This window comes from Ruditapes philippinarum, unplaced genomic scaffold, assembly GCF_026571515.1.
Source record: "Ruditapes philippinarum isolate M1 unplaced genomic scaffold, ASM2657151v2 ctg1597_1_1_1_1, whole genome shotgun sequence".
NCBI classification, from domain to species: Eukaryota; Metazoa; Mollusca; class Bivalvia; order Venerida; family Veneridae; genus Ruditapes; species Ruditapes philippinarum.
Window position 1 is genome coordinate 105,576 of NW_026857128.1, and position 18,184 is coordinate 123,759.

Below are 18,184 nucleotides of genomic sequence, written 5' to 3' on the forward strand. Positions count from 1 at the left end.
ATATCAGGGAAAGAAAACAGTGTTGGACTATAGACGAAACACTGACCATAAATTTACCATTTTCTTAAATATTTTGAGAATATAACAATTTTGAAAATGTGGATTTACATTCAGTTTATAAAACTATTTGTTGAAAGTATAAATTATATGGGGGAAATCTCAATATCACTGAAGAAAACTGTGCATCGTAACATAACTTCATATTTTACAGGGAAGAAATGGCAAAGGGTACTGTAGCCTGTAGGCTTCTGTTTTTTTTCCCCTCACATAGCAAAATCTCTGGTTGTGTTAAAAACCTAAACTGGTATTTTAAACTATTAAATAATAATAATATATCATAAATTCTTTTTTTTTAACTAAAAAAAACTTACAATGACATAGGAGGCATTCCACCAGGTCCGGGACCACCAGGGCTCATACTGTTAGGTGGTGGACCTCGAATACCTGCTGGCCCATAACTTGGTCCCATAGAATCATATACCTGAAACATAAAAATGTCATTTTATTCTTTTGTATAACATATGATTTCCTTATTCTTCTTAAATATTACCTAATCTTATAAACTCATATTTTCTGCATTTTTACTTTATTAAATACCCATAGAATAAAATTAATATTGGCCTTTCTCTATTTAATCTTTATCTCACATACAATATACATGTACCTAAAAATTATATCATTCTTTACCATAATGGTAATGAAAGTTTTGCTATATTACTCATTGTCCGTCTAAACTAGGTATATGACATACTTTTCCTGCTTTAAAATACTAGTAAATAATCATCATCAAACTGCTCATAAATGTTAGCCCTTTACCTGCTAGAACTGAAAATGATCAGGTTTTATCACCAGTATAGAACCAGGCAAGTTAAAGTTCACAAACAAATACATTAAAATGATATGTTGCAATGTTGGGTTATTTCTTTGATCTTTTTTAACCAAACAATGCCATTATTAAGCCAAGAATTACAGTTTATACAAAATGAACCTCATAATGTCAAGTTGGACACCAAACCCTTACCAACATAATGTCTCTACACTAAGAGTGTACAGACAGAAAGATGTACAACCACAAATCTATATCTCTCTTGGCTTTAACAGGGATAATACAAAAATAACAGTAGGAAAGCATGTAATAATTTGACAAGTGTTGATACATACAGCTGGATTTATCGGACTAACTGGATTCATAGGACCGGACATTCTACTTCCTGGATGACTCATTCTCTGCATAGGACCCATTCCAGGATGACCTAAATATAAAACAAAACTATGTGATTATACTAGTATATAGCTTAAATAAAATATTCAAAATATGATTAATTACATTGTTTTCCTGTGTCCGTGTATGTGTTGTGGTATTTAATGTGTGTGTTGTGGTGTTCAATGTGAGTTGTGTTGTTCTTGTTTGATGTTTGTTTGATTTTACGCCTTTTCCTAACAGTATTTCAATCATATAGGCGGGTAGTTTCCTAACCATTGTTCCTGGAGAGTTACACCAGTACTAGACTACCTTCCTCCGTGCTAAACTACCAAAGCATCTCCCCGGGATCAAACCCATGCCAGAGAGGTAACTGGTTAGAAGTCATTGACTCTAACCCCTCAACCATGATGTTGTTCAATATGTGTGTTGTGGTGTTCAACATGTGTGTTGTGGTGTTTAATGAGTGTTGTGTTGTTCAATGTGTGTTGTGATGTTTAATATGTGTGTTATGGTGTTAAATGTGTGTGTTGTGGTGTATGTATTGTGGTGTTACAGGATGCAAGTCTCCCACTCTGTGTTAAATACATATATGCAAGGTATATTTTCATAGAATATGGACTGTTTTGTCTTTTTTATTTAATACAAATTTAACTCATTCATAAATATACTTCTTCTCTAAGACAGCAATTAAACCAATTAACAAAATAAAATTTTTAACAAGTTTAATTGCCAGGATTTTCACTGTGTTGTTGACAACAAATATTTCTTACATGTTATCTAACATGTAATCTTCATGTAAACAAACAATGATCTGACATGAGCAATATGCTATCTTGTTTTTGTACCATATGTTACTGGTGAATATATGAAATTCATACCTGTTTCAATTGTTGCAAACATTTAAAGAAAATGATTCGTTCAATAAACATTGATTTCTACACATTATTATATTGTTGAAAAGCTGCTGTTTTATAAAGATTTATTCCTTGAGTCTAGACTCATTAAACAAGATATGTTTGTAAAACATGTATGCCCCCTATCAGCAGCAAATTAGTCATGTGAAAAGGTTATTATGCATGACTTCTGACCCAGTGATAAAACAATTAATAAGGGTTATCAAGTATCTACTGGTCATGACCTTAACCTTTGACCCCTTGACCCAAAACTCAATAGGGGTCATCTGCTGGTCACGACCAATCATCATACAAAGTTTGAAGTTCCTAGGCCTAAGCGTTTTTAGTTAATTGATCAGAAATCGTTTTAACATACAAGGTCAATGTGACCTTGACCTTTGACCCCTTGACCCCAAAATCAATTGGTCATGACCAATCACCATACCATGTTTGAAGTTCCTAGGCCAAAGGGTTCTTAAGTTATTGATTTGAAAGCATTTTTACCTACAAGGTCAATGTGACCTTGCCCTTTGACCCCTTACCCCCAATATCAATAGGGGTTATTTACTGGTCATGACCAATCACAATACCAAGTTTGAAGTTCCTAGGCCTAAGGGTTCTTTAGTTTTTGATCGGAAACCGTTTTTACCTACAAAGTCAATGTGACTTTGACCTTTGACCCCTTAACCCCAAAATCAATAGGGGTCATCTGCTGGTCATGACCAATCACCATACCAAGCTGAAGTTCCTAGGCCTAAGGGTTCTTTCAATATTGATCGGAAATCGTTTTTACCTACAAGGTCAATGTGACCTTGACCTTTGACCCCTTAACCCCAAAATCAATAGGGGTCATCTGCTGGTCATGACCAATCACCATACCAAGTTTGAAGTTCCTAGGCCTAAGGGTTCTTTTGTTAATGATCAGAAACCGTTTTTACCCAAGAGGTCAATGTGACCTTGACCTTTGACCCCTTGACCCCAAAATCAATAGGGGTCATCTACTGATCATGACCAATCACCATACCAAGTTTGAAGTTCCTAGGCCTTAAAGTTCTTTAGTTATTGATTGGAAACCATTTTTGCTTACAAGGTCAATGTGACCTTGACCTTTGACCCCTTGACCCCAAAATCAATAGAGATCATCTACTGATCATGACCAATCACCATACCAAGTTTGAAGTTCCTAGGCCTTAACGTTCTTTAGTTATTGATCGGAAACAGTTTTTGCTTACAAGGTCAATGTGACCTTGACCTTTGAACCCAAAATCAATAGGGGTCATCTACTGGTCATGACCAATCACCATACCAAGTTTGAAGTTCCTAGGCCTAAGGGTTCTTTCGTTATTGATCGGAAATCGTTTTTACCTACAAGGTCAATGTGACCTTGACCTTTGACCCCTTAACCCCAAAATCATTAGGGGTCATCTGCTGGTCATGACCAATCACCATACCAAGTTTGAAGTTCCTAGGCCTAAGGGTTCTTTTGTTAATGATCAGAAACCGTTTTTACCCAAGAGGTCAATGTGACCTTGACCTTTGACCCCTTGACCCCAAAATCAATAGGGGTCATCTACTGATCATGACCAATCACCATACCAAGTTTGAAGTTCCTAGGCCTTAAAGTTCTTTAGTTATTGATCAGAAACCGTTATTGCTTACAAGGTCAATGTGACATTGACCTTTGACCCCTTGACCCCAAAATCAATAGGGTCATCTACTGATCATGACCAATCACCATACCAACTTTGAAGTTCCTAGGCCTTAAAGTTCTTTAGTTATTGATTGGAAACCGTTTTTGCTTACAAGGTCAATGTGACCTTGACCTTTGACCCCTTGACCCCAAAATCAATAGAGATCATCTACTGATCATGACCAATCACCATACCAAGTTTGAAGTTCCTAGGCCTTAAGGTTCTTTAGTTATTGATCGGAAACAGTTTTTGCTTACAAGGTCAATGTGACCTTGACCTTTGACCCCAAAATCAATAGGGGTCATCTACTGGTCATGACCAATCACCATACCAAGTTTGAAGTTCCTAGGCCTAAGGGTTCTTTCGTTATTGATCGGAAATCGTTTTTACCTACAAGGTCAATGTGACCTTGACCTTTGACCCTTAACCCCAAAATCATTAGGGTCATCTGCTGGTCATGACCAATCACCATACCAAGTTTGAAGTTCCTAGGCCAAAGGGTTCTTTTGTTAATGATCAGAACCGTTTTTTACCCAAGAGGTCAATGTGACCTTGACCTTTGACCCTTGACCCCAAAATCAATTGGGGTCATCTACTGATCATGACCAATCACCATACCAAGTTTGAAGTTCCTAGGCCTTAAAGTTCTTTAGTTATTGATCAGAAAACCGTTATTGCTTACAAGGTAAATGTGACCTTGACCTTTAACCCCTTGACCCCAAAATCAATAGGGGTCATCTACTGATCATGACCAATCACCATACCAAGTTTGAAGTTCCTAGGCCTTAAAGTTCTTTAGTTATTGATTGGAAACCGTTTTTGCTTACAAGGTCAATGTGACCTTGACCTTTGACCCATTGACCCTAAAATCAATAGGGATCATCTACTGATCATGACCAATCACCATACCAAGTTTGAAGTTCCTAGGCCTTAATGTTCTTTAGTTATTGATCGGAAACCGTTTTTTGCTTACAAGGTCAATGTGACCTTGACCTTTCACCCTTTGACCCAAAATCAATAGGGGTCATCTACTGGTCATGACCAATAACCATACCAAGTTTGAAGTTCCTAGGCCTTAAGGTTCTTTAGTTATTGATCGGAAACCGTTTTTGCTTACAAGGTCAATGTGACCTTGACCTTTGACCCCTTGACCCCAAAATCAATAGGGGTCATCTACTGGTCATGACCAATCACCATACCAAGTTTGAAGTTCCTAGGCCTAAGGGTTCTTAAGTTATCACTCGGAAACCATTTGGTCTACGGACCGACGGACCGACAAGTGCAAAGCAATATACCCCCTTTTCTTCGAAATGGGGGCATAACAATCAAAGTTCCATATTTTCTAGATATACATGTATACATATATACATGCCATATATCAATTGTTGTTGAGAACCCAGTTTTTATACTAAAATAATCATATTAATTCAGTGTTAATTTAAAGCTGTATGTGAAAGATGCACATTTATAAAACCCTTGTTTATATGAATATTATGATGTACCTATGCATGTTTATTTAGAAAAATAATACTTTGGTGACTGTATTAATTACAAATAGTCTTAATTCAACTAACAATAATTGACATTCAACCAATGCAAGTTCAAAATAAAGAGTTAAACACGTAAACACCAGGGCAAGTTTACAATATTTTTTGGTGTCTACTAGTTTTGGTCACTTTATAACTTTCATTCAGGATTAACTAATTATTCAATATTACATAAGAAAACTTCTTTACAAACCATATTCAGTTAGTTAGGGGGGAATAAAGGCATACCTGGTCTGGGTTCCATACTATTAGGCATAGGCATCTGACCAGCAGCACTGCCTGGGGGACCCTGAATATCAGAAAAAAACAACAATATTTTAATAAATTAAATAACTCCTGAAACTCTATTGTTGGTTTTATCAGTAAACTCTTGCCACAGTTTGTTCATGTCACTCATATGTGATGTAGACTCTGTACTACTCACCAGTTGCATTGTAATCTCAGAAATTAAACCACAAATTACCAGCCAGACATTGTCATCAATATTACAATATTCTTATAGAACACACAGGCATTAATAAATTACATTAAAAAGTCTAATATCTTAAGATTGTTCCTATTTTTGTTCTTCCTTATGCTATTATAACTGAATCTTTGACCTAGATATGACTAGGTCAAATCAGACAGACATCAGAATGTTTACAGTCACACTGTATCTGTTATAAGACAATTCTATTTTTGTACCAAAGATTATCATTGTCTGCATGAAATCAAATCATATACTAGTACACAAATGAGAACTAGAATATAACTGACCATGAATTTGACCTAGAGAAAATAGCCAGATATGAAAATCAGAAATATGATAGAGTCACCAATCTTTTACTAATAGTTTGTGCACTAGTAGGCAAATAGCAGTTACAGGCTTTACATTATCAATATTAAGCCAGGCGTGTTGGCTGCACATTTATAATATTTTGGTGCAGAAATTTCTTAGATTAACACAAGATATATCCAAATACTAAATTCATCACTAGTATGAATACTAAGTTTATTACAAATACTAAGTCCATTACTAAGACCAAGTTCATTACATATTCAACATCTCCATAAGACATCACAAACTAAAAACAAACAAATATATACTCACATTGAACTGATCTGGAGGCATACGTATCCCCGGCCCTCGTGGTCCTCCTGGGTAACGCGGAGACATAAATGGCTGCAATACAAAACACATTACAATTTGAATATTATAGAAATAAAGATGGCCAAAAAGCTACATAGTACTTTGAAAATGTATGCTTGTTTAAGGTTATCTTTAAAACAGTTATGTTTGACTGTCCTTGATAGACAAGAGTATCATAATAGTCAGAAATTTCTCATCAAAGATTTTTGAAATTTTTAAGAATGTAACATACCAAATTACTTAGTTCTTCATTTTATATGACTTTTAACCCTTACCACACTAATTATCTTAAATGAACTTGTTCATCTTTAATCTGGACAAAGCATTTCCAATTTTGTGAAAACATTCAAGAAATGAGCCATGTCACGACAAAACCATCATAGTGCGTTTGCGGCCAGCATGGATCCAGACCAGCCTGCGCATCCGCGCAATCTGATCAGGATCCATGCTGTTTGCTATCAGTTTCTCTACTTGTTATAGGGTCTGTAAGCGAACAGCATGGATCCTGTTCAGACTGCGCAGATGCGCAGGCTGGTCAGGATCCATGCTGGTCGCAAACCCATTATGTTGGTTTTGTCTTGACGCAGCTCAAATGTATTGTTTGAATAGCGAAGTGTTGACCAAGATTCGACAGCATGAATCTGCCTAATCTTTGTCTGCACTGGTTGCATGTTTTTTTTTTCAGTCTTGGATCAAGATATTTTTTTAAATGACAATCAACTTTACTTTTCAACAACATGTAATTAAAAGCAACGATTATCTGAAATTGAGTGGGAATAAACCCATACAAAAACAAAATAATTAATCATGTTTTCAAATAAGTGTGCAAAGTTTTATAATAAATACGCAATTTCTTCATAATTATGTTATCATTTTCAAATTTTTTTCTAAAGTTGGTACCATATTTTAACATCCATATAAATGAAACAAATAAAAACCAAGTAGCAACAGATGCAATATTGAAAAACTTAATATACCAGTACAAATGAACTCGAAATTCTACTGTCAAACCATCAATATTATTACATCAAACAAGTTCATTGCATGTATCAGAAAAATGTACTTTAAAAGTTAATACAGAAAGAAATTAACTTAAGAAATTAACTTAAGTTAAATTAATGCAGGTGAATAAAATAAATCGTAATGTGGTAAACATCTAACATTCTAATGAATGTTTACATTAGATGTTTTGATAACAGCCTGGATAATGTAGAATTATCTACGTTCAAAAAGGGACCATAATTTTTAAAAATCTATGGTTGAGTTATGGGCCTGGATAGTGACCTCCTATTATGCTCTCAAATAAGTGTGCGAAGTTTCAACCCATTTCCTTCAGTAGTTATGTAGAAACAAGTTTGCATGCAAAAACTTTATCCAAGATTTCCAAGTAGACAATTTTTATGTTCTATTAAAGTAAATAAATATCCAAAACTTGAGTTTACGTGGTCAGCATTTTCGATTTTTAGAATACTGCAGTAAAATAATGGATTTTAATACAATCTAAAATTTTCAAAAACACTAATTTTTCATGGTCAAAAACACAATTTTTCATGGCGCATGAGTGTTTACTTAAAAATTACACTACCCTCATGACTTAAACAGTAACTGATGGTCTATATATTAACCTTGACATGATACTTACAGGAAAGAAACCTGGTGGCATCCCTGGACCTCCTGGCATGCCGTCTTGATTGGGCATCTGACCTATAGGACTAGGGGCAGCTGGATTCTGTAATGAAAATCATATTACACTTCAATAACTTATAACTTATACCAGTCTTAAAGTATCCAGAACTTTCCCAAACTGGCCCAATTTTACTCACCAAATAAACATTCTAACCTGAACTTACATCATATATCTTACAGACTTAATGAATAAATAAATTCATTTCATCAAGTTATTTCAAGAACTCCTTGCTTTTATATACAATTTTTTTTTTTTTTTTAAACTTCAGATTTTGTGAAAGACAAGTCCTGTGATTTTCCCCAAGCAGAAACTTATTTTCTTTACTCTTTTGTGAATATTTACTTTTCAAAAAAGTTAGATTTAACAATAATAACAGAATTTACGCTTGATCATAAATTCATTTCTAAAAATGAACTTTTTGAATGTGTACAAAATCAATATTAAACTATAGTAAATAGAAACAGAAAATAGCAAACTGTTAACCTGGCAAATAAATGCAAAATAAAGGGAAGCATATATCAAGACCAAAAAAAGACCAGGAACCTAGCTATATAAAACACCATGGACCCAGATTGTAGAGGGGTAACTTAAAGAGAGATGCAACAGAAAAAAGTCAGCGGATTTCAAACAAAAGCCTACTGAAGAACTGATAGCTGAAAAGCAAACTGTTTACCAAGAGCTGAATGACTAATGTGGAACGGGTGATTAAATGTGGGTAAGAAAACCAAACAGTTTACTTACATGCGCCATGCCGTTAAGACCATACCCTGAATTAACAAAACCCTGAAATAGTCCAAGACAAAAAATTTGGTGAGCCTGTGAATTATTGTTACGGAATGACTGATAATGAGATGACTAGATGACGTGATTTAACAACATGTAACATATAGTGGAGTTACATAGGGTATGATTTGGACCAAAATAGTGACCAGAGTGCTTGGGGGTGGGGAGTGGGGGTCGAGTATAGTGACCATAGTGCTTCAAGGGTGGGGGAGGGAATTGTGTACAGTGACCAAGAATATTGGAGAAAATGATATATATAGTGACCCGTATACTTGGGGAACATGGTGAATAGTGACCAGGGTACTCGAGGAAATGGCAAATGGCATGTAGTGGCCAGTATCATTGAGAAAAGTGTTATAAAGTGACCAATACTCTTTTGGGCAAAAATAATGGCATCAAATAAAGCCAAACAAATTCCTTCCTTTAAAATCTTAGTTCCAAGTAAAGTAACAACTATATCAACTTTTATCAGGTATGTTATAACAGGGTTGGAAATCAAACCTTTGACCTATTGTCCAAACAAAATGGCACACTATCAAAATTCTACCTGGTTAAGGTTATTTTAACCTTATATCAATTATAAACTCAAGCAGACTAGACACACCTCTGCTGTGCACTGTCACTTGGGAAAGTGTACATGACGAGTCTAAGATAATTCAGTTATAGATTTATTTATTTATTTATTCATATCTTGCATAAATAAAGAGCCAGGTAACTGTATAAATATTAATGAAAATATGCATGGTGATGTATATTAGTAAAATAGTATCTTTTATCTTGCGCAAACACAGAATAAGTTCTTGTTTTATAATCTAACTATAGTTGTTTTTCTTTTTTCTTTTCTGTCACATTTAAAATTGAGGAACCAATGGCTATATACTAGTAATGATGTTTAGCTAAATAATTATCTGTCAACATTAACATGACTCTTAAGGGGAATCTATTTTATGTTCACATGACAGGATGATCTTTAAAAGTAATAACAAGTACACTGACACCCCATTATAATGAGCAAGTTGGGGACCTAGGTCTTAAACCGCATTATATAAATAAAGTTCTGAAATATATAAAGTTATAACACTCATCTTCAGACAAGTAAAATTACCTCACCCACATATCTATACATGTAACTACATACTGTATCATTTTGTTCAATAAATTAACACCATTTGAATTAACAAGTTGTTTCTAAATCACTAAAACAATAGAAATAAATACTATTCTGTAAAATATTACTGGTTATGTTCTGTAAAATATTACTGGTTATGTATATAATATTGTAAATGATAAAAATCGTGAAAGAAACAGAAAAAATCTATAACAGTTTCCACAAATTGTTCTAAAAGCATTATAACATATAATTGTGAAAATTAATCAGGTACTGCACAACCTAATTTAATCATCATTCCTAGTATATTTACAAGAGAAATCTGTAATTTAAACAAGATTTTGGTTTGTGTTAGATTCTAACTTCAAAGGTGATTTCGTGTCACACCTTTGAATTTAAAGAAGCTTCACTGAGGTAAAAAAAGCCTAAAAAAACCCAAATTTTACATGATCAACTTGGGAAAATTCTGGAACAGCAGATTAAGTGAGGGTAAGTTTTTACATTGTTTTTATGGTTAGTGTTATAACAGGGTGGCTCTCAGTGTATTATTTTCTATTTTTCACTGATGATAATATAAATGATATCAAATGAAAACAGTGAGTAGATTGAACAGAAATATTTAATGGAAAAGTTTAGGAATAGAACAGACTTTGATCTTGGAGGTATCTACTGAGTAACTGACCAGAGCAATTTAGTAACTTCTTACATGTAGTAAATGGACAAAATGACATAGATCAGTGTTCAGGGGATATATATTCAATGTGATTTAGCTAAATGAGGTGTCAAGTGAGTATACTGGCAAACCTTATTAGGTTAAAATTTTACCAAGCACCTAGTATAAATGGATATATAGTAGATAAATCCTACAGACAAATTGAACACTTGAAAAATTGGGATTAAGTAAAAGTTGAGACAATTGTTCATAGCACTATTAAAGTTGATGGAAAAAAAGTATTCAAAATTATCTTTCTTTTCAAAAATTTGGGTCAACAAATCAACCATCAACCATGCTAAATTAAAGATTTATGACTAAGTTTTAAGGGATTATTTTTTAAATCTGATCTTTTTTTATACAAAAAATGGTTAATTTTAAGGTATCTCATATAAGTCATCTATGATTCATTAGAATTCAGTTATACAAAGAATCTGTGACAAACTATGATTTAAGGAGTCATTTTTTGTTAAGAACAGAAAACTTGGCATATTAAATTTGCCACACATAATATGTAAGTAACTAAAAAAATATCAAAACTCAAAACTATATTTAAGTATATGAAAAAATAATTATAACTGTAAGAAAAGAAAATACAGAACATATAGACAGAAGTGACGAAAGAATTTTCTAAAGTTTGGACCAAACAAAATATTGAATAATTCTGATACAGAAGTCTTTAATGATCATTATGTAAAAGAGCAAAAACAAAATGTTGCAAAAGTTGAAAAGAAAATGTTCTGTTTCAAACAAAATATAACAATCAGTATGTGGTTAGAAGTTTTGGTATCACATATTAGCAAGTGAATGTGTCTCAGAGAACAACTTTGATGATTCATGAAAAGCATGATACACTTGTAATGAATTGTAATTAAAATAATTAGAGGGTCATCATGGCAGGATCACCCCCCCCCCCCCCAAATTGTCATGATGGCCCAAAATCGCTTATCAGAATAAATAATGCACTCCATGCGTCCTAGACTTTTTAGTCCTAGCATAATAGGACTTTTTACAGTAGAATTTTATATCTAAAATACAATGTATGGGCTAACACGAAAACAACAGGTTATGTATGCTTCATGTATTTCTCGCCAATAGTTCCGAAGGAGAATATTTGAACAATTTGCTCATGCCAGTCACTGCAGTATCCATCTTTCCTACAAGCTCAAACTGAACCTTTAGTTCAGGTGAGATAAGTTCATTACAAGAGTATACCACTTGTTAATATAGTACATTCTTCATTTGAATGATCAATCTCTTTCCACTTCATGTTCTACAAAACTTTTCTCTACACACAATATAGAGAATATACTTACAAACCTTTTCTCATTCATGGTCTAATGCATTTACAATGCTTTTATTTTGTAGGAATTAATTCTTAATTGTAAGATACCTTTATTTCAAATATATTCAACTAATCTTAATTACTGAACTTTACAGAAGTCTAACTTAACAATTGACAAACTTCAATGAAATAAAACTGCAAGAAATTTTGTCTTTTTTTCCCTAGTTTACTAGTATGCAGCTGGTTACCATGACAACGAATGAAAAATCACTCACAAGAAAAGGTAAAAGTTGTAAATCCCGGAGATGTAATTGCAGTGCCTTGTTTCACTCAATTTTAAAAATTGTAGTCTCTATTTTTCTGCCATATGATTATTCAATTCCAAATAATCTATTAAATATGAATTTTTCAACAGATCAATTTTCATCATTTCAAGTTTCCTCTTGTTTGATATGGTTCTTTAGGTAACAAGCAGAAAGTTGAATACTGATCCTATTCAAATTGAATTACATTTAAAAATTTGTATATAAAAACAAATACTTACATAATCATGAAATGCTTTGGCCTCACTTGAATGGTCGCATGTGTCCCTTCTCTCAGGAGCCGCACAATAGAGATCCCAAAACACACTGCAGATATAACATATTAAATATTGGCAATGTTGTCCCTGACATTTCAGAATTTCTATATTACTTAATTTAGGGTCTTTCAAAAGAAAAATAGATTTTTACCTTGATAACAATGACCAGGAATGAAAAATTCCTAATTTCATCGCAATTCTATAAAATTGTTATTTTTTTAAGTAAAAACTAATAATGTAATGTAGCCTGGATTAGTATTCAGTATTTTTTTGATTGATTTAACAAAACCTTATCATATAAATCGATTTTTGAACAGTATGTACTAATTTGCCAGATCACGGTTGGTAGATAACATAATCACGTGATTCAGCAAGGTCATCTTTTTTTGTAAAATTTTTACAACAAATTTTTTTAAACTCCAGACCATCCTATTTGAAAGACCCTGCTTAAGTTATGATACATGGTACCTTAAATAAAAGCACTTTGTGGCGCCTTTTTAAACTTGCTTGTTTACCTTGATGATGACCAACAGATGCTGCCAGTATACAGACAGACTTGCTGTACAACAAGGCTTTTATAACTACAGTTGCTCTACTTTCTTAAATTTTTAATTGCCTTAAATTTACAGTAGTTACATTTGATGTTTTTCTCTCAGACACATCTTAGGATAATAACATGAATTCTATATTTCATGATAATAATGACTATAATATCAACATTTGGTATTTTTCAAATAAAACAATACTAACAGTCAACTGACTATTAAAAATTACTATAGAGATCACATAATATTTAATCAAATATTTTCTAAATTTACGCAGTCAATGTATTTGCAGATTTATCTAAAATGCAGGATGTTAATATACACACAGAATTGTTTTTTTCTGTATATCAGTGTAAATTGATAACCTCAATAAATCTAGTCACTCTAGAATATTTTGGAATCATCTAAATAATTCATGACAGAAAAAACATTTGGTTATAACCCTTTCCTGTTAGCAGTATCACAGAGACCACCAAGATCAACAGGTACATTCATGCTGCCTAATCTGTTGGTCTGGCACAGTTCTCTTTTCAGTCATGTCTTTGAACTTTTAAAAAAAATCCCAAAAATGATGAATGGTCTAGTCCAAATTGGTAGATTGGCAAGTCCATTATGATAATTAGTGTCATAAGGGATCAGATGCTCACCCCAAACTAGCAATGAACTAGATCTAAGATTTTTACCATCTATTTTGTTCTTTAAGAACTTTGCCTGCACTAGCAGTCATTATCTTTAGTACTTGAAAGGGCCATATTACAGACAAATTGTAGAGTATGGTACTGTTTATAGAAAATCATGACTAGTCTACATTTAATATGACACTCGAGAAGTTGGGGTTTTTTTTTAAGATAATAAAATCATTTCAAAAACTAAGTCTTATATTATACAACATTAACGCTTAAAATGAGTTATGAACAAGTAAAACATCCAGAGATTATAAAATATATTAAGCTTAATTCTCATCTCATGTTATACCAGTACATATATTGAACATTTATATTGTTTAGAATTGCATTATAAGTTTGATTTACTAGATGACAGCAAGCAGGAATATATAACATATGCTCTATATGGTGAAAATTGATTCCTGGTCACATGACTGTAAATTCACATGTTTCTTACCACCAGATTTTTTTTTATATCATATTTTCAGATAACTGATAAACATCTGACATCAAGTTGTTACAGGAGAAATGGGGCAAATTTGATAAAACATCACATCTTCAATAACATGCATTTGTCAAGTAAACTGAAAATGTGCTTATAATATCTGCCAGTATATCTATAATTAAAATATATTGTAACAGTTTTACTAAATAATTAGAAACTAGCAAATTAATTTTATGTCTGGTTTATTAATATCTGTTTTACAAAATTGTAAGTAACTACTGTGTAATTACATGACAGCTCACTTAGCTCAACAAGGACCATTAATTAATAATGCAGGGATTGCAAGTTTGATCCTTGGGCGAGGTAATTGACAAAACTGATCTTGGACATTAAGCCTTACGGCCATTTTGTCTTTCACCGATGATTAAGAAATCATAGGGACTATAGTAGTTTGTCATTTGCAGAGAAATCAGTAAATACTGGTTACTGGTTAGTTATCCAGAAAAGTTGGTCATGTGGATTGACTGCCAAGATATGATCAACAAATTAATGTGTTAAAATTGGAGTAAACCAGAAAAAAAATAAACACAGTTAACACAAATGCTGCTACTCTGAGTATATAAACTTTGGATAAAATTTTTTAATATATCTTTTTGCATATTGTTGCATTGGTTATTCAATGAGCAATTTGAAGCTTTCTGACAACTACCTGCTTCAATCAAACTCAATATGCAAGCAAAACATTTGAATTTATTATTCTCAAGTCTAAACTAAACTGCTGCATACTCAAAATCTAAATTTGTTATTCTCTGCAATAAGTTGATATCATGTAAATGACTGGGTAGGTATGTGGCTTTGAGTTGTGTAAGGACTTTGGAGACAATGGCTGGTATTTTTGTATTTTTATGACCTATCAAAAATTATATAAATTTTATCTTAAGAAATTTTAGATGAATTTTATTTTAAGAAATTCGTATCAACTACATCTGTCTATCTCGATTAAACTTTCAATATTCTTATTTATGTGTGTCTCTCTTTTCAAGGTTTGGAAGTTTTCTTTTCTTCTTGTCAAATTTAGTAAATGAAAATTTTATCAAACTATGTGACAACGTTAAAACTATGTTAGTTAACAAATGATGATCTTAAATCACCTTAACACCACAAAAGTTCAAACCGAAGTCAATTTTATTGCAATAACACAGCATAACAAGAGGCCAATCACTGTAAGGTAAATCTTCTACCTGTGGTACATATACAATGATATCACAATGTTAACTGCCTCTGGCCATCTATATATACTTGATGAAGTACACACAATTTAAGTGAAAATACCAAGATATGTCAAAATGTTATGTAAAATAGCTAAGTCATGAACAAGACCCCTGAAAAATCTAACTTTAAGCCTGCTTCTCAGTTCTGTAATTAATCAAATTGTTTAAAATCTGTTTTCTGATGTATTAGAATAATGTTTTGTTTTTTAATCATCAAGCTAAAATGTTTTCTGTAAACCTAACCTAGCAATCATTTAATTTCCATAGTTATATTCATGAAGCCTGGCCAGGATCAAAACTTTGGTCGCTCTATTTTTCTGTCTCCCTTATATTTAAAATGGACTGTTCCTAACTAAAGACAGGGCAAATCCATTATACAAATTCAGTAGGTTAAGGGTTACATTGACACAAAGCCATGTTGTTAGGTACCACAAATTGGTATCACTTAAACTCTCAAAAAGTCATACATTTTTAATTCATATTGATAATGGTTACAGCAAGCATAAATTAAATGCAAAACTATATCCTGTTCATACCATTTGATTAAAGCAGTAACTACTCAATATGTAGCCAGAAGGTTACAGAATGATACACAGTTTACACAAAAGTTATTTGTGAACAGCTTGTTCAAAATTTGTCTCCCTGTTATACATGTATATAATGAAGGAAAAAATAAAATGAGCCGCGTCATAAATAAACCAACATAATGGGTTTGCGACCAGCATGGATCCGCACAGTCTGATCAGGATCCATGCTGTTCGCTATCAGTTTCTCTACTTGTTATAGGGTTTGTAAGCAAACAGCATGGATCCTGATCAGACTGCGCGGGCTGGTTTGGATCCATGCTTGTCGCAAACGCATTACGTTGGTTTTGTCATGACGCGGCTCAAATGTTTGTATTAATACTCACCACCACCAAGAATGTAAGAACCCAGGCGGCTCTCCTAAAGTTATGTTTTTCTCCCATCTTATCTGTAATTATAAAAGGACTATATGAATATACCTAATAACTGTAGATGTTGTTTACATACCATCCATTACCTCCCTTGGTTGACATTTTGAGTGTCATTCCAAAAACATTATATACCCGACTGCTTAATATCAGACAAAATTTCTAAAAAAATTTATTATTATTATCATAAGACCAATTTTTCTATTGGTGTTATATTAATATTTTGTTTAACATATGTGAAAGAATTTAACAAATTTTCCTAATAAATCATCAGTTTATTGACTTTATTTACATAATATTATGTTAATTCTATACATTGAATAATGACCCAACAAAAGGCCTTCACCTTTGTTTAAGAGAGCTAAATGTCAGGAACAGATAAACTGTATAAGTGTTAATCTCATGATAACATAATGACAATATCTTCAATGCTTAGTCAAACTAGAAAATCCATCCTAATAGAACAGTAAAAGTCTTCTACATGATGATATATTTGAAATCATATAACCTTTTTTGTATCATATATGATTATTAATTAATATAAACTGTGAACTGTGAAACATAAAAGCCAGATATATTTTCAATTTGGCACAGACTTTCTGGAACTCAGTTTAGACAAGACCCGGGCATCATGAGTATTGTACCGATTTCTCTATCTATTCCATGTCTGTCCTAGAAAAAAACTATGCAAGCAACTAGTTGTTATTGAAGGCAAAATGGGCATAATTTTATTTACATTATTGCATGTGTTTGCTTTGTTTATTTTTTTAAAATTAAAGAGAAAACTCCTTCCAATTAAGACATTAACAGCTTCATAAATTGAGGGGATTGCTTTTTTGCTTATCAAAAACAGTTTGGCTTTTTCATCTTTTTAAACAATTTTAAGGCATATCTTTGTTGATGATTCCTAACTAAAGTAAGTTATTTTGTTTCAAAAGGGATACAGTATAGACACTGGATGCATTGTAGCATACAGATTTTTTTTTTTTCATAGTAACTTATGACTCCATTGTTTTATAAAACTGTGTAGAGTAGATTATTTTAAGTAATATAAATACACACAAAAATTTGATTGTGCTTAGATCAAAATTACATTTTTATTACATGAAAATTTTCTTTACTGATATTTGAATGACTAGCCAAAATGGAATTAAACTGAAAATTTACCTTAAAATAATAAAATCAGTAAGAATATCCTTATAGAAATAAAATTAGCTCAAAGAAAAGCTTAAAATGTTTGCAAGCTTTATATTGTTAGCCAAAACATATCCATTATCTACTTAATTAATTGTATCAGACTTTTAATTATTTAAACTGGAATATATAAAGACTACTAAGTCATATACATATGTATCAATATTTCCAGGAGTATTTAACTTGAATCAATTTAAAATATACAGTTACAAGAGTCCTCTGAATTCCAAACATTAAACAGCTACAAGTACAAACAAACCTATGTTCAAGAAGGCATAAATCTAATATGTCTCTTAATTAACAAAGATTTGCATTTTTTCCCCTGATAAATCATTCATGATATTGCTAAAATATAAACATATATAAAATAAGGTTAATTAATATCATTTAGGAAATAGATGCTCAATGAGTTTTTACGTTTACAACAGACGGTTGTCTGTGAGATTGTTGTCTGTCCTTGATCATTGTCCAAGAGATTTAAACTTATCTTAGC

The 18,184-nt window shown here is 32.4% G+C and overlaps 1 protein-coding gene across 6 annotated transcripts in view; it reads right to left on the bottom strand.

Annotated features, from left to right (window-relative positions):
• Positions 1 to 16,517, bottom strand: part of LOC132748856 (single-stranded DNA-binding protein 3-like) — a gene marked incomplete at its 5' end in the record, with an annotated part of 40,043 nt that extends 23,526 nt beyond the window's left edge. For 5 of the 6 annotated variants that reach the window (XR_009628327.1, XM_060738513.1, XM_060738511.1 and 2 more), the window contains 8 exon segments: positions 372 to 481; positions 1,162 to 1,253; positions 5,564 to 5,624; positions 6,426 to 6,497; positions 8,107 to 8,193; positions 8,893 to 8,934; positions 12,584 to 12,668; positions 16,456 to 16,517. Coding sequence is in view for 5 of the 6 variants with exons in the window: in XM_060738513.1 (XP_060594496.1) it covers positions 372 to 481; positions 1,162 to 1,253; positions 5,564 to 5,624; positions 6,426 to 6,497; positions 8,107 to 8,193; positions 8,893 to 8,934; positions 12,584 to 12,668; positions 16,456 to 16,517 (611 nt within the window). 6 annotated transcript variants of the gene reach the window in all.
• Between the last annotated feature and the right edge of the window lie 1,667 nt (positions 16,518 to 18,184).